At 38.3% G+C, this 18,713-nt stretch overlaps 1 protein-coding gene across 2 annotated transcripts in view; it reads right to left on the bottom strand.

The window, feature by feature from the left end:
• Nucleotides 1-18,713, bottom strand: part of prkcaa (protein kinase C, alpha, a) — a 164,218-nt gene that overhangs the window by 61,187 nt on the left and 84,318 nt on the right. For both annotated transcript variants that reach the window (XM_031289500.2, XM_031289501.2), the window contains exons 4-5: nt 11,954-12,065; nt 8,221-8,349 (exon numbers count right to left, since the gene is read on the bottom strand). In XM_031289500.2, coding sequence (XP_031145360.1) covers nt 8,221-8,349; nt 11,954-12,065 — 241 coding nt within the window. The remainder of the gene's footprint in view (nt 1-8,220; nt 8,350-11,953; nt 12,066-18,713) is intronic.

Here is an 18,713-nt window from a genome sequence, read left to right as displayed (position 1 = left end):
CACAAAAAACAACTTGACCTCCGTTCTATCCAACCATGCTCTGACTAAAACTAACCAAAAAAAGGAAGGAAAAAATCTGAGCTAAGCTTAACGCCCACTAAACATTAGTTATGTCATTTTATGACAGCTTATTATTTTATCAGCTTTATGTAGTCAAATTTCAGATACAGCCAAGCTTTACTTAGCTTTCTGAACCTATGGCAGCTAATCAGCACATATGATTTTCACTCTGTAATCCTACGCATGCATCTACTGCAAACTGTATCAAGTTTTACTCCTTTCTGTTGAAAAAACAAACAAACAGTCACATGTATCTATGTCTAATACATGTTGCTCATATCTGGACTGTTAAACAAATTTTTCTGCTCATTTCCCTGGACACACTGTCGCAATAATTGAACTGTTGCACACCATCTACAAGGCTCTGAATCTGGGTAGCTCGTTTTATTGTAGAAAAACAAACTGGGACTTACTAATCGGTTTGCATTTTCCATTTTGATTAAGGTCAATATTTGTTTTGCAAAATAAAACAGAATGAAGAATGAAAGAAAAAACTAAAAAGAAAGAAAACGCCAAGCTAGACAAAAAAAGTGGAGCAATTAAAGGCAGAGGCATATGTGATAATGTCGTGAAGAACACAGAACACAGTGTGCACTCACTGAGGAGAGGGAGCCGTGGTAGGGCAGCAACGACAGACTGGGAATACCAATGACATGACTTCTGGCTCTAGTGTTTTTTTCTCGACATTTTCAGAAATGTTTCAAAGTCTGTTCATTACTGCATGTAACAGTCCACAACATACAGTATGGTACAGGAAAATGTGTCCATGTTTTTTTAGTATAGTGATGGTAGCAATCAAATATCTGAATGTAAACTGGATTGCAAATAGCAAATTGCAATTTTTTTCAGAGGAAAAAGGTTTTACAAGAAATGAAAAGACAAAGTTGCTGCAAAAATGCAGGACATCAGGTCTTCCAATGTAAAAGTTTGGAAAGAAGACCATCACATTTTTCATCACAATTTTTTTGTGTTTGTATTCAATCCAAGGCAGTCTGATATTTGAGGAGTCCATATTTAATGGTTTACATTTTCCTTTAGGATATGTGTTCCTGAACTGTACAAGACGGATATGTTTTTTTCTGAGGGTGCATAGTGATACTATAATCAAGCCCCTAAATTGCAGTCAGTCAGAGTTCACAAACAAACACACAAAGCCTTGTCTTCAGCTGACACCAGATCACCCTACCTTAAAAACGAGGTCAGCCATGTTTGTTCTTCACCTCCCTGTGTAAACACAGTTTATAAAACTTAAACCACCAGACTTTCTCTATCACTTGCACCTCTCAGCGTAACTCTGTCTGTGCTCCTTTGAAAGCCCACTACTACTACTGAAAAATGGCATTTTGAACAGCAGGACTGCCTTATAATGAAATATTACATCAGCATACAGGAAGTGGAGTTACCCGCATTCCTATAGTATGACACATGGAGGGCACATGAGTTTTGGTGTGTACTGTATATGCTACGCTATTACAGCTATTTTTAATTATAATATGTATTTATTATTATTACAATACAGTTCTGATGAATTATATCTTCATTACAAGCACACAGTCAGATGGCTAAGGAGCTCACTACAGAACATTTAGACAGGGGACACTGCTGCCCCAGTGGCCAACTCCCTGCAGTGGAAAAGTGTTGGCATTGGTACAGACAGAAGTGCTGTCAGCTGTTCCATCTTAACTCTGATTCATGGGGAAAATGCAAAAGGATTTTAATTATATTTTCTCTTGGCAAGAACTTGTTGGCTTTTTTGCACGATGACTCAGACACTACAAAGAAATGGAAATTACTTTAAGAAAAGAGTGGAAGCAGTGGCAGTAAGAAGGTGGCATTCAGAGCACTGGGCAGTGATTCTTTATTTGGCAACCAACAGGCCGCATCCAAACCTTGATCCAACCCCAACTCTCCTTAGATTCAGGGAGCCGTAAAAAAAAGGATATCATCTTTATTTGAATGATTGGCTGAATGAATGAGAAACCTGCTAGTAACATGGAAGTGACAAAGAGGGGACAAAGTGACTCAAAGTGAAGCACATAAAACGCTGTATTGATCAAGAATTTGAACAATTACTGATAAAGTGGGCAAACATTGACATTTCACTAATTTATTGACTCAGGAAGGAGGATGTGCTCCACCATTGAGCAATGGTTAACATCTGACACTTGACACTGCCTACAGTGAGCACCCTAAAATAGCCTTAAAATGAATGAGGCGATATAGTTAGAGTGAGATGAATAAAAAGATACAAGGGCTGAAGGTAGGGAGACACATTCAACTATGGTGTTGCTGCACAGGATACTATACACAGGATGTGTTGTAACGCCTGATTAAGCTCACTTAATGTGTGTTACAATGTATTGTGGTAATGTTTTTTTAAGTTCATCCTACATTTCCCAGAATGCTGTTTAACAACCTAGAGAGCAAAATGAATTAGAGTATAATGTTGTATATAATGTTTATCCAGATAAAAAAGTAAATGTGAATAGAGAATGATGCCATGCACCATTTAAGATACATGACCAGATCAGGAAGATGGAAGCTGTTGTCGCAGTGCATTCTGGTATTCTCTCGTTCATGGATGTCTGTAGACAAAGAAAAGTCACCACTAAAGTTTAACTTTTCTTTCAAAGTAGCAGCACTGTTAATATATCTAGTTTCTAATGTTACACTTTCTAAATTTGGCCAGTTATCTATAGTAATACATTGAAAGCGGCAGTAAAATAGACTCCTAATGCAAGGTAGGTATCAGCCAGGAGCTGTTAACAGTGTTTAGGGTGGATTTTTTATTGTACTGTGTTACACCTCCAGAAGTTTCAAAAGTAAAATCCAGCTTCCCTGATCCACCTACATCTATATCTACTCTGAACACCAATCCGACCTCCACACACCTACACTGCACCTACATATAAAAGAAATTGACACATACAGCAGCTTTAGTGTAACAAATAGCAATCGAGACATTTGGACATTGAGGCAAGAGGGAAACAAATCTAATGAAAAGGTTAAAAGCAGAGTGAAGTGAGAGCAGAGGGCTTGTTAAATGAGGCTTTTCTCCAGAACTGGGTGAGTCAACGAGGGAACAAAACAGAAATGTAATTATTACCCACTCTCTCCCACACTCCCAGAGGACCTGCATGCAGCAAGGGTTTGTGCACACGCCTGCTCTCATATACACATATATACACATGAATGAAGATAAGTAGGAATAAAATAATATGAACCGAAATTACAGAAATGCCCTCTCCCAAGTGGGCTCTGGATGTTTGCACTGAGTCAATGAACAATGGGATTGCTGAAACAAACAGGAGGGTGGTTTTCTCAGCACCAATGGATAAAGAGGCGCTGTGTGTCAGCAGGAATGAGAGGCGTAGGACAAGGTTAGTGGGCTATGTCTGTCCTTTAGAGACAGAACTTGTTTTGTCTCCTTCAGCACCTCCCCTCCCATCTCCGTTTTACCCTAACTGACAAAAACACACTCACAACTCGTGTTTTTTCTGGAAACTGCACAGAGAATCTTTCTGAGTGACTCATTTCATTTAGCCATCAGAAGTCTGTATGTCTATTGGCCTGGTGGAGTTCATGTGTAGGGCCATGGGTTTAAAGGACAGCTGCTGCCGCTGGCAGACATGTTGAACATTTTGGCTCTGGTCATCGGTGAATTGCAAAAAAATGCAGAAATGCAAAAGAAATTGGAGTCACTCTTCGCTCAAAGTTGTGTGTGTGTGTGTGTGTGTGTGTGTGTGTGTGTGTGTGTGTGTGTGTGTCCCTCTCTACTTAAAGGCACCATGTTACATTGCTCTGTAACATGGTGCCTTTGATCAGGGCAAGTGACATGAAAGACGTAATAAATTACTGATTACTTTTTTCACATTAAAAAAATAATTACTTTACTTACTAATTATTAATTAATTTGTGTTCAACACATGTATACAAAGAAAACAAGACATTGTGGTTCACAGCAGCCAGCCTAAAATCTGGAGGTATTTACTGACCATCCACAGCCAAATTAGCCCCGGTGTCTATCTACACGCTTTTTTTGTGGATGAAATGAATGCACAAATACAAAATCACCACATACACACCCTAATAAAAGCATGACACTTGTGTTTGTAGAATAATAATCTGAAAGTGATGCAAAGTATCATCCTCCCAGCCATCCACTGCACCTCTTCCCTGCTACACTCTTCACTAATGGAATATAGTTGTGTTCGGCAAGCTAGCTGCAAGGCGGCTACAGCAGCTAATGTAATCTATGATACAATCTGGCCTGAGTGGGCTGGTAGTACTGGGACAGCAGTTGTATACACGCACGCACGCACAAGAACATACAGTATGTAAATGATAACATGCCTGTTTTGTCCACATCAGGAATAGACTACTATGTACCAGAGGGCCAAGGGTCTGCAATATTGCAGGTGATAATGGTAGTTTCCCATCCCTGGTGTACACACATACACATTCATGCGCAAATACAAGTGTGAAATATGCATACATTTTCACACATACTGTACATCATTATCATGAGTTGACAGCTGGCAGTGCACGGCTCAGCAAAAATAAAAGCAATATTGGACTGGAATGTTTCTAAAGACGATACAGCCCAAACCTTTGTGAAGAGGTGTGAAGTGTTAATATATGGTAGCCATCTTATCCAGCAGGATATTGTTGGAGAGCAGATGAGACTGAATATTAAAAGTGGGAGGGAAGCAGGAGCAGGAAAAATTTTGAGTCTACTTTGCATGATTCAGTATAAACTTAATCCTGTCCATTCAAGTGTTTTGTTGTACTCCACAGTATGTTTTGTCCCACTCAGACTTTACGGGACATTTATTTCAGCAGATGACTGGCCTGTGATAGATGAATGCATGTTAAGAGGTTCTACCAGATGGAGAAGGAGAAATACACGTCAGCCCAAAACCTTGAATAAATATTTGTGACAAACTCAAAATGTATTTAATTGAACTGTGTTTAAACTATTGTCACTGTTTAGGTTATTTAACACTTGGCCATAACAACATTTTAAAGGCAACACAAATATAGAAACTACTGTAAGACCTATATGATATACAGTATTTACAGGAACTAGAAGTAACACATTCTCTGGAAAAGTAAATTAGCTGATGTGACTGGTTTGTGTGATACAAACCAGTCACATGTACCCATAAGCATAGGTTGTGTTAGACTTGTCCGTCATTTTGACAGACAGGGTTGTAACAATTCCGTCATAATCTATTATTACCCATCATTTTAGTTGTAATGTTTTAATGATAACAAGACATATTTAATATCTTTTAATTTTCATTTATTCATTTTAATTTTTTATAATTAGGTAATTATGAATCATATTTCTCTATATCTGTATCAGCGTCTGTGTCCAAACCGGCAGTGACAGATGCCACCCACAAAGAGCCTGGGTCTGTCTGAGGTTTCTGCCTAAAAGGAAGTTGTTCCTCGCCACACCAAATGCTTACTCGTGGGAAATTGTTGGGTCTTTGTAAATTATAGAGTGTGGTCTGGACCTACTCTATCTGTAAAGTGTCTTGAGATAACTCTTGTTATGATTTGATACTATAAATAAAATGGAATTGAAATAATTAGCCTTATAATTACCCTAAGCAGACACTTTCAGTTTAACTGGACAAGGCGTGAATTACTTATAGTTACAGTGTTATAATCTGACAAAATGACGGATGGCCTTCAGATTTTTCCGACATTGTTAAAATAAATTTGGCCAATGACGTAAAAAAAATTCAGTAAAGATGACCTCTACCTATAAGTGTCCATCTTTTCCACCGTTTGAGTTTTACTTTTTGCACTTTAGTTGAGGCTAAAGGCAAGTTTGATTAGAATGAATGCAGAAATGCATTAGAATCAGCTCAACTGTGTGCAAAAATTCTAATTGCAAATACGAAGAGTAAACTTTAGTGCTTTAGTGGTCAGATAATGAGCACAGAACTTCCATGAATGAGACAAGTGATTTTGTTCCTTACTCAAATTATTATTACCTAATGTTTGGGCTAGGTGTGTAGGTGTTGCACCGCTTCCCTGCCCACATTCACTCTGTTCCTGCTGGTAATAATCTGATAACTGACTAAATCAGTGAAGTTCAGTGCCAGGGCCTTGTCATGCACTGACCCCTGTTAGTCAGATTATTTAAATTGTTACGCGTCATGTCATTCTAGTCCCTATTGTTCTAGCAGATGTGCTAATGCACCATTACAGCTGGGGGATTTACAGCATACCTCGGAATACAAGGTAAAATGGGCTCCTAAACAAAAACACACTGTTGTACTACACTGTTTCCCCTAATAAACTCAAGCGACAACACAATACAGATAGTTTGGCCAATGTGCAGCATGCATATTCCATAATTAATTTTATATAAAGACCTAAGAATCAGTATTAACCATTTTTTTGCCATTTTATTCATTTTCAATCTATTTGTGTTTCTGCACAGAGAGCTGTACACCCTGCTACATGTATGTAGCGGCATCATCATTGCTTCATTTCAATATAAACTAGCGCAACCAATCACTATTCATAACAAAGCTGCTCCAGTGATGCAGCATCCTGCGGCAGCCATGTTGGAGGACCACTGTTCCTAGAACCCCATTTAAAAGTGACAACTCTGTGCTCACAGCAGTATCAAACAGACACTGCTCATTTTGGTGCTACCTTTTTGCCAAGGACTCAGAATGTCACAACAATTACATTGGACAGATTATGCATGAAATTATCTCAAACTCTCTTAACCACAGCAGCTGTTTGTGATTATTGTATTTTGTGATTTATAAACTTAAATACTTAAACCTACATCTTGTCTAAATGCATTGTTTGTATTTGTAAAAACGGTCAAAGTATGCAAATCATGAATAAACATAGAAAATTATTAGATAAAAACATTAATTAACAGTGTGGGAGGAACAGATAGTGGTAAAAATAAATTGCATGGATATCTTATTAGGCCAAAAACCTTGTGGCTTTAGTTACAATTAACTCAGCTGACCTTTCTCATGATAAAACATTTTGTTTCATAGAGATTGATGATGTAGCACACTGTGTCACAGACTTGAATCATAATCCAAAACATAAATGTATCAATTAGACATGACATTATGATAGCCTTACTTTTTTTTGGCTGTTCAGACAAAAAACACAAATAACAAATGGCTGTAGGAACATTTCTTAAGGATGTAAAAAAAACCTCTGAAATATTACATCCCTATTGATTACATTACATTAAATAAATGTTATTAATAGTATCTCATTACATCTTTTTCTGAGCTCAGTAGGCAAAGACCAGGTGTGTCTTTGAAACCGGAAAAACCAGTAATTAAAACAGCTGGCATAGCCAGTGATATGATCATGTAGAATAGCCTTCTAATGAATAATGGTAAGACAGATGACTGTAAAGTCACGACCCCATTCATAAGCAGAGCCCTCAGATCTCATCTTTGTGTAATTCTGAAAAAATATATTAAATTAATATATCAAGCGTTTAATTTGCCTTACAGAGACATTTCAGTTACATCAGAAACTCCAGCCAACACAGAGAAAGTCGTGACTGTTTAAAAAGGGTAACAACACGAAGCCCACACAGCAGACCACACACCACTGCAGGACTACATATTTGGATTGGGATTGCCTTCCAAGTGTGTGGTAACTGTGAATTGTTTCTTACGGGAGAATGTTTATCAGGAGAGGCTCTATCGATCTGAGCACCCAAAAGGGAAAAGACTCTGCAGCATACTGATAGCTGATAGTCAAAGGGCCAGCCATGTGGTTAGCAGTTGGATTCACCGCATTACAAGTAGAGTTAAGGCAGAGTTAATGATGAGCAAGGTTCAGTTCAGGTGTAATGGCAGCAGGGGATAAAGACTGAATGTCTGTGTGAAATTAGACAGGGTTTATCGACAAAAAAGGGCAAAGCGTTGAAATTGATCCAGGTTAACAATCGAAATAGAACAACAGAGTCTGCTACCACCTACACCCTCATCCCAGCCTGCCTGTGGTGACAAACACATATACACACAAAAATATCTTCATTAGGCATCTGACATAAACACACATCAACCAGTTGAGGTATATCACACCTGGCATGTTTTCCGCCCATTAAATCCAGTGTGTGCTTCAGAGAGGGGCAGTTATGAGGCCTACCTGTGACCTGCAGCTTATCGGCAGTGACCTCACACTTGAGGAAAAGACGCCCCCTCCTTTCGGTGTGATCGGTTCCACACATGCTGGGCACGTTCATGACACACTGATTATGGACATTCATATCGCAGGCTGGAGGGACAGAGAGAGGAGATACATGACATTACAGAAGGATTAGCTTCATGCACTTGATCCAAATCAAATCAAACTGAATGTCTCAGGGCTTTCTTAGAATTGACTGAAATACTGATGCCATTGTGAATGAGCATGCCAAATGTAGTAAGCTGCTTTAAAAAATGTCCTTGAGACTTTCTTTATCTACTGTATATAAGGACATATTTTGATTTCATTCCATGTATAAATATTTGGCACAATATTAAAGGAGGGTTTTTCGGAAAGCTGTGTGAAAGAGAAGATAACAAGGTTATGACCCAGATTCAGCCATGTGATGTCATGTATACATGGCATGTGTGTCAGTCAGCTGAACCACCCTGTCATGGATTGGGAACAGTTAAATGGATTACATCATCATGCCACCAAGTCAGTAGGTGAATAAGTGCCTCACTGTAACAGTCCCATGGCTAACCATTGCTTATAAATACTACAGTGTGATCAAAGTGCAATCGTATGGAGCTAAAAGAGTCTCAATAAAGATAAATGCACACACTGCATTCACATATGCACACACAGGATTCATACATGCACGCACATGATTCATAAATACACACACAGGATACACAAATGCGCACAAAATTCACAAATACACACACAAAATTTAAAAAGCACAGAAGATTCACAAATGCACACAAAATTCAGAAATGCACACACAATTCAGAAATGCAAACAAAATTTACAAATGCACACAAGATTCAGAAATGCACAGGACAAGATTCAGAAATGTATTTCTGATGCACACACAAATATATCTTGATTTACAAACTGCTTGCGGTCTGTGAACTTCACTGCATTTGTGTGTGAATTTTGAGACTGCCCTGACTTGGCTCGACACACAAATGCCTTTTTTTAAACAGGGAATGATCTGCAACCAATCAGATATCTCCCTTGTTTTAGCCAATCACAAGAACGCACCCTACGTGGGGGATTGTTTACTTATAAGCCAATCACATGAATGCGTTCACACAGCGCTATATGAATGTGGTGCGGGCGCGGGCTAGCACAGTGGAGTTCAGTCAAGCCCCCAGGAAGAGTGGCAAGTCTAAAAGCCACCATGGGCTTAGCGGATAACGGTGGTACGGCACCCCATGGCCCAGAAAGACTTTTCACATAGACTTTGCATGGCGAAAGAAACGTCTATATTTCAGTGGATAATTTGTTTCTGGGTATATCAACTTACCAGCCCGAACACTGAAAGGGTCCTTGTTTAAAACGTCACGTTTTTAACATTTTTAACATTCACTAGAAGCGAATCCAGAATTATTAAATTTGGCATGATGAACGCGCATAGTGGACGCGAGCAGAGCCGCGGGACTGCGCCCGCTCACATGACTGTTCTCCCGAGGTCATGTAGCTAGCTGTAATAATGGATATAGCTAATGGTTGTAATTCACCATGTGTTCTATTAATACGTCCATGGTATTATCTTATGAAGTTATGATACATCCGAGGGATGTATGTAGCTATGCTGTAAAGCCTGTTAGCTACGTGGATGTAACGTCATTAGCGTTTCCCAAACTGGCGGGCTATCGGCTAGCTAGCTAGTTGCTAACATCAGGGGTAGCTAGCATGGCTGTATGCTGTAAAGCTTGTAACGTGGATGAGAGCTGAAGCCATGGATGAGCTTTGTTCACCAAACTGCAGGCTAACAGCTAGCGCTAGTTATTAGCTAGCTAGCTAGCTAGTAGCACAACATAATTATTAAATCTCCTTGGTTGTCTAGCTAAATACATCTATCATTTATTTAGCTAAGCATGTAAACGATAGGGAACAACGAAAACACAGTGTTTAACGTTAGTGAATATTTTAGACAATGAAACGGCGAGTTCATGAGTTCGCCACTTGTAAGAGACACGAGAGAGAAGCTCATGAACGCGCATGTTGCTACCGGTTGCTACGACAACACAAACAAATTGTTGTCTTAACACATCCATGACTCCACCGCGCTAGCCCGGGCCCGTGCCCGCACCACATTCATATAGCTGTGTGAACGCGTTCATGTGATTGGCTTATAAGTAAACAATCCCCCACGTGAGGTGCGTTCTTGTGATTGGCTAAAACAAGGGAGATATCTGATTGGTTGCAGATCATTTCCTGTTTAAAAAAAGGCATTTGTGTGTCGAGCCAAGTCAGGGCAGTCTCAAAATTCCCACACAAATGCAGTGAAGTTCACAGACCGCAAGCAGTTTTTAAATCAAGATATATTTGTGTGTGCATCAGAAATACATTTCTGAATCTTGTCCTGTGCATTTCTGAATCTTGTGTGCATTTGTAAATGTTTGCATTTCTGAATTGTGTGTGCATTTCTGAATTTTGTGTGCATTTCTGAATCTTCTGTGCTTTTTAAATTTTGTGTGCATTTGTGAATTTTGTGCGCATTTGTGTATCCTGTGTGTGTATTTATGAATCATGTGTAGAGATGGTCCGATACCATTTTTTGCTTCCCGATACCGATTCTTATACCCTGAACTTGCGTATTGGCCGATACCGAGTACCGATCCGATACCAGTGTGTCATATATTTTATTATGTTTTAACAACTTTATACTACTATCCCTGTATGGATGTGATATGATTTCTATCTTTGTTGTCGCTCTGGCTCAGGTTAAACTCTTTGTGAAACATGAACAAACAGAAACAATCAACGCCACAGAACTTTCTTTTATTATCCAGTTTGACAGTCAGTCATAACGGGAAAAGAACATAAATAAACTACTTTAACGACGATTTTCTTTAGGGCTTTATTATGTGGTATCGGATCGGTGCATAAACTCCAGTACTTCCCGATACCGATACCAGCGTTTTAGGCAGTATCGGAGCCGATACCGATACTGGTATCGGTATCGGAACATCTCTAATCATGTGTGTGCATGTATGAATCCTGTGTGTGCATATGTGAATGTAGTGCGTGCATTTATCTTTATTGAGACTCTTTTAGCTCCATACAATTGATCTTCCAAAACAATTTGCTGCTCTACATCTCTATTTATGTACACCCTGAAGCAATCATTAGGCATAACTGGTGGTCTGCAGCAGGTGGAAGATAATGTATTTAGGAGCTCATTAAGGCACTCAGACTAATCCACTAACAAAAGATTAAAGGGAATAAAAGTGAGGGAAAGATATTAATAAAGACTCTGTAAAGCTTTTGATAGCAGGCCTATTCAGGGTACACGAAACATAGCTGCAGACTGAAAATAGACTATGTGAGATTTTAATGAGTGAAAGTCAAGGAGGAGGGGAAATACAAGGGCCTATGATCTTCAGTGAAGATGAACAATATGTTTTTTTTCAGGATACTGATGCTGATAAAGTGGCTCTGTGTAGAGCCACTTATAGCAAACCATTATTTTCCTATGTATGCCATAATTATGCCTCATCGACCTGTAACAGTGCAGGATTAATCATCCTCTGTTAGTGTTTGAGCATCAACTTTAGGCCCTACACCACTTGATACACACAATTATACGTTGACACTAACTAATGTTATATTATAAATTGTTTCAATTTTAAATCTCTTAACCACTAAGTGAGAAGTTGCAGAAATAAAATTAAGAACTTACACTCGCACTTCATGCCCTGGTGGATGAGGCCATACAGCAAAGAGCCACAGTGGTCACAGAAGGTGGGGCTCCCATAGGTATGGATCTTAAACTTGTGCTTTGTTCTGGGATCCTGAAACAATCAAAACACAGAGAAAGCCTGAAAAGACGGCATGACTAAAAAGGCGAACCAATTACCAACTGTCAATAAGTTATAGCTATAAGAGCACATGCTACTGGACACTAGGAGGTAGGAAAAATACCTGATTATTAACAATGTATTGATTCAAAGTTGGAAAGCCAACTGCAATAACAGTTTCAATTATTTAAATTGACTTAAGCTGTTTTTCAACACTGGAACATCGTCTGTGGCCTACTGGTGACACCACTAAGAAATATGGTTTTAAAAGGGGTTTTGACAGTCTGACTTTCTGTTCTGCAGAAGTTGTAAAAATATAGACAAAATAGTTTTTTTAACTAGTGTATTATTGTAACCTTTACATACATTATTGTTCATTTGAGTTACTTTATGCAGTTTACATTTTGAAAGCTATCATACTGTTTGGAAGAACATAAAAACGTATGTAATTGAATGAAATGGCAGGTAGTATGCAAGAAAGAAATGTTAATCAGATAGAATTCGGTACACATCTGGACATAAAATTTTCTGTAAAACATTTTTTTTTCATAATTTCAAAAATATCTATCCTTTAAAAAAAAAGAAGCTTTAACCAACTACGGCTCCATCCTTTATCCTCTGACACTCACGCATGTTATTGAAGGAAAAATGGAAGTTGAAATCAACCTACTGCATCACAGGACACCAATGTGTGTCACAGAAATGAAAGTCACTCAGCAGACAATTCATTGCTGATTGCCAACTGACTGCATGATTTTTTTCTTATACAACTTGAAGTGTTAGCCAATCAATCTCCAACAGCTTTTTATTAAACCATTGTTTTGGGGGTTGTCTTTCCATCTTTATTGACCACATCAGTGAATAAGAATGGAGTTGTTTGTACTCAATGGACTTCGCATTTGATTCAAAAGGCACCAAAAAAGTAAAATACATACATTTATTTAACTATTGCAATTACATAATTAATTGTTAGTTATACTCATGTAAGTACACACAATACATCTAAGAATTATTGCAGACTTAACCAATGAAGAGTGTTGTGGAAAAAAAACACACACTATTAAATATTCTCAGTTATTATCACACTTAATAAGACACTGCTTCTTGATTTTCATTACTCCATAGCAACTGTCATAAACTGCAATACATGAGAATGTGTGCGTTGTACATATAAGAAAGGCGCCGCCTATCTCGTGTATTGTTGTCCTTTTGGCCACAAGTAAATGGTTTTGCACATATGTGTGAATAGGCAAAGCAATCTGAGCTTTTCATTCATCACTGGCCTCCTAGTATTGCAGTTCATCTCTTTGTAAAGATAATACTTACTGTTGGCTTCTGTTATGTTAGACTACATGCAGGACAAATTCCAGTTGTCCTTTCTCTTTTTACCTCTGCCATGGAGCTAATGTTTTTGGTTTGGTTTGTTTGTTTGTCTGTTTGTCAGCAGGCCCGATGTTTATGAAACTTAGTGGAAGGGTGTAGCATGGACCAAGGAATAACTCATTGCATATTGGAGCAGATCCGAATAATAGGGCAGATACTGTACACCAATTATTTACAAGTTCCTTAAAGCTGGGGGCATGGCCTTGGCAGAGGTCTGCAATCTCCAAGTGCCCTTCTAGTTTGTTTCTCACGTTATTAAAAACAATTTGTATGATAACATATTGAGGTTCACATATTTATTTTGCTAACAAGATTTGTCTCTTATCAAAAGGATGTTCAAAAACCAGGGAAACCCCTTCATTATTGTGATGTTGTTGTTCAGTGTTCTTCATGTTGCAGGTGGTTATGTAATGCATTCATTCAGTTGAATCCCTCCAGGGTGTTATTGTGTTTTAATGGTGCTTAAGTGAACATTTTACAGAATGTAAAACAAGCTGGAACCTCTTCTTGCAGATTCACACTGGGACCAACAGTTAAGCTTGTTAAGTTAATGTTTAATGTTTTGATAACTTGCATAATTAAAATCTCCAGGTTATACTGGAGCTGAGCAAACCCCAAGTGTATGAGCAAAGGGTTTAGAGTTTTAATTTTGGATAATGGTGCATGGTAACAAATTTAATTTTTCATGATAAATTCAATCAATGACATTAAATGAGGAGGATGCAATTAATGATGTAAATGTCAGTCCATTAGCCTTCCCCACATATGTATAGATATGCCGTATATGTTATTATCCCAACATTGCCAAAATGATACAATTGGAAAACTTGCTGACATACACAGTATACTGACACTATTATGTAAACTGGACTTGTATATGTGGACAGCACTAATAAAACAACCCATCTATAGTGTTTTCTTTGCATTTGTTAAAATAAAAAGTAAATGCATAACCTATCTTTTTATTAAGTGCTCATCACCACTGGCTGGGCCAGCATCCATGCAAGAAGTATGGCCCAAACGGCCACTGTTATATATATAGTTATTATTTATACAGTATTTATGTGCCACTTGAAGGTAAGTGGTATAGTACGGATATATTACAATGCCACTCCTGTATGTTATACAGTGTAGGGTCCCTGTCACATTCATACATTCATTCATTGTGTGCACTCAACCTGCAGCCTATAAAGCACTCTCCTCTGAAAACTGGCGGACTGCCACTTTTCCAAGCGCCCGTTCAAAGTGCTTTCCTGCTCATTCTCAAATTGTGCTATACTGTAAATCTTTTTCAGAGTTGGAATCTGATCAAGTGGATTTGCATTGAGAACATTATTCAGGCTCGTCCATTGTTTTTTCACTGCATCTATTTGAAAGGAAAAGTCTTTGTATTCTCTAGAAACAAGGGAGTTTTATTCTCCCAGGAAAGAGAGATACTTTTTTCTGTATCTAGAGAAATACAGTGTCAAATGAGAATGTCAAATGAGAAATGAATGAAAAGAGCTTGACCCAGGAGAAATACATCATCAGTAAGGGGAGCAGGATGGCATATATCTCAGTGAGAGTTGACACTATCACACGGTTAGGCGCCACAGTAATCAATGTTTCTGTTTGCCATTTCAGTCAGTTTGCCACTTGCCTCTGGTCTAATGCAACAGAGCCTCAATTTAGGTTCCTCAGATCTTGCTTGCAATCTGCCATTTCCCTGCCTGTCAGTCAGCAGAGGCTTTACACCTTTATAGGACAAAGAGAAATGCTTCCTTTGTCTGTCTTTCAGTCCACGGGTGTACGTGACAGGGACACTAAGTCCTGATCTGAAACAGAGATGTTTACATTCCAGCTGTCGTAGGCATACTTAAATACCTCATTTTAATGCCCTATATTAAATTCTGATTTACATAAAAGTCAAATGTTAAAGTAAAAGTAAGTAATCAATGGCTTTTTTCTGTTGGACATGAAGGAATTAAAACATCTTGAGCCCTATTCAAACGGGACAAGTATTAACTGGGGACCTTTAGTAATTTGAAATAATTGCTGAGGTTGTTTGTGATCTTAATCCCATGGGAATCTGCCATGTCTGTAATTTGTCAAGTAAAAATTCCACCGCAAATGACCTACTATTTTTCTATATATATACTATATAAGTCATGTAATAATATTAGTCTCGCGCGAATTGGCATCTCTGTGATTCGGAGTCGTATTGGCTGCCTTGGCAATTATAAATTAAAGTTTTGACAGAGCCTTCACGTCATACCTGGGGGATAATGTCAGTAAATATGAGTGAAATACAGACTTCCCTTATCCCGTGTGAATGTCAACGGGTAATATTAGTCCCGTGCAAATCTGGGTTTAAGACACAGCTTGTAGTGGCCTGTAATAAAAACTGAAAACCAACCAGGAAGTGACAGAAAGTGACCATGGAACTGACAGAAAATCTTCGCCCTGATGAAGTAATCACTGAATCAACACAATTAATCAACAACAACCCAAACTATCTGTATAAATTATGGTCGTTTAGTGCTAAAGGATCATAAAATCAGGTTGTATCATGCCAACAAACGTTTCAGAAAGAGTAGCAACACTTTATTTTAAAGAGCTCATATTATGCTCATTTTCAGGTTCATAATTTTATTTAGAGGTTATACCAGAATAGGTTTACATGGTTTAATTTTCAAAAAAAAACATATTTTTGTCATACTGCACATTGCTGCAGCTCCTCTGAATCTCCAGGTTGGCCAGACAGAGTCGGAACTGCGCCATCTTTCAGAAGTAATCGTTTCGAAAATCCTGAATTGAACTGTGGCTAGTTCAGGAAACAGTCATCCGTAAAATGAACAGAACACACCATAAGGTTGGGGTTGTAGTCCTGGGAAATAGTGTAAAAAATGAATTTGAACCATTAACTCTTCAATTCATTGTGTTTTGGAAGATGAAACAGAGGAGATTTCCCCTTGCACTGACGATACAGCGTCTCCTAGACATGGCGACACAACTATCTGAACTCTTTCGGGCCTCCGCTCTAACTAGCTTGGTTTGAGGGTGTGCCACACTCAAGCATTATAAGGTGTGTTACAAAGTGATGCAAAATGACACACGTTTATCACGGAATTAAAGGCTGGACTTCAATAGAGCTGTTTCGAGCAGTTCGTGAACGGTGTTTTCTGTGGGAGATGGTAACTCCCTTTGGGGTGGACTTTGGGCTTTTTCACTTTGTAAACCTATTACGTGCACAAATATTACAACATGGTTTAGAACACACTATGATCAGATGTACAGTAAGTGTTGTAATGTATTTGTCAACAACTATAACTCCTCCTGTACTGTCCCATACTGTAATTGGAGGCTGGTGTATACACACATAATGAATGACAATATAGTAAAATTACTAAATATTTCTTCATAGGAGAAATTATAATTTTTGATACTGTACATTAATAAGTACTAAAAATGTCCTAGCGCCGTACAACTACATTATAGTATGTTATAAACCATTTACGGAATGTTTGTATACTGCATATAAATGCTAATAGGGCGACTTAAAATGGAGTGTTATCTTCATAACACAAAATAAATATTGGAGTGTGGCAGGGTTGGTTCGATGGGTAGAGCAGGCGCACATGTACTGAGAGGCTTATCAAGGTCAAGGTCAAGGTCAAGGTAATTTTATTTCATACCCGCAGGTAAAATTGTTTTGCAGATAAAAAGAATAATTCGGTCATCCACATAAAAGACATAAAAACATACAACTAATCACGTACAAATTTACAAGTAAACAAATAGACATCATGACAGACTGCGCCATAACACATACATATCCTCTATCCATATTAACTGTCAAGTACTAAAACTTCTCTCTTATTATTTAGGAATTCAATTGCAGCTGGAACAAAAGTATTCTTATAGCGTCTTGTTTTCCATCTCAAAGCCGCATACCAGCGACCAGACGGAAGTAACTTAAAATCATTCCTTAAGGGATGCGACCGATCATTCAAGACAGCACTTGCTTTCCGGTACAGCTGATTTGTGTAAATATTTCCTAAGTTCCTTTGATTTAATCCTATTATCTTACTTGCCCATCTTACAATTTGGTTTAAGGAGTTTCTGTTCTTCACTGACAGGCTTCCATACAACACCACTATGGAAAATGACATAAAAGATTCAATAAAAGCGAGATAAAACAAAGTCAACATACGTCTGTCAATGTGAAATTTGGCAAGTTTCCTAAGGCAACTCAAACGTTGATGACCCTTTTTACAGACCATATCACAATTCAACTCAAATGACAGTTTTGAATCTATCACTGTACCAAGATATTTAAAACTCTCCTCCTGATCCACGGCCTGTCCTTTAATAATCGTGGTGACGTGATCAACAGCGCGTGTTCTAAAATCAATTATCATATCTTTCGTTTTGGTAGTGTTTAACTTTAGATAGGAATCATCGCACCAGGTCACAAAGTCCTCCACAACTGGACCATGGTCAGACTCATCCCCTTGTAGCAGACTCACTATCACTGTATCATCAGCAAACTTAATTAGTATCCTATTTTCGTATACACTTTGACACATGTTAGTATACAAAATGTATAGTAAGGGCGAAAGAACACAGCCTTGTGGTGATCCTGTGGATAAAAATAATACGTCTGAAAAGCTACCATTTACTTTTACCCTCTGCATTCTATTAGTTAAAAAATCCAGTAACCATCCCACTGAATTGTGGTTCAACTTATGATACTCTAACAATCTTCTGGCTAGAATGTGGGGTTGTATAGTGTTAAAAGCAGAAGAGAAGTCAATGAACAACAGTCTTGCGTGGGTATTTTTCCCTTCTAGATGCTTAGTCAGTAAGTTTAACAACATAAGTGAAGCATCCTCGACACTTCTGTTCGCTCTATATGCGAATTGCATAGGATCAAGGGCTTGTCCAGTCTTACTCAATAACTCAGACTTCACCAATTTCTCAAATGATTTCATTACCAAAGAGGTGAGGGCAACCGGTCTCAGATCATTTAACACTTTAGGATTATTGCATTTAGGAACTGGAGTAATAAAAGACTTTTTCCACAGGCTAGGTAACTTTTGTGCCCGTAGTGACCAATTAAAAATATCACAGAATATAGAAGTTAATTGCTTTGCACAGTGCAATATTCTCCCACATATGTAGTCTGGACCTGGACTCTTATTCACCTTAGTGGAGAGAAAAATCTTCTCCACTGCTGCCTGTTCTAAGACTATGTGGGAATCATCCTTACACAGGCAT

Source organism: Sander lucioperca, chromosome 4 (assembly GCF_008315115.2).
Source record: "Sander lucioperca isolate FBNREF2018 chromosome 4, SLUC_FBN_1.2, whole genome shotgun sequence".
NCBI lineage: Eukaryota > Metazoa > Chordata > Actinopteri > Perciformes > Percidae > Sander > Sander lucioperca.
The sequence above is the reverse complement of the archived record's forward strand: the minus strand, read 5'-3'. Positions and strand labels throughout refer to the sequence as shown.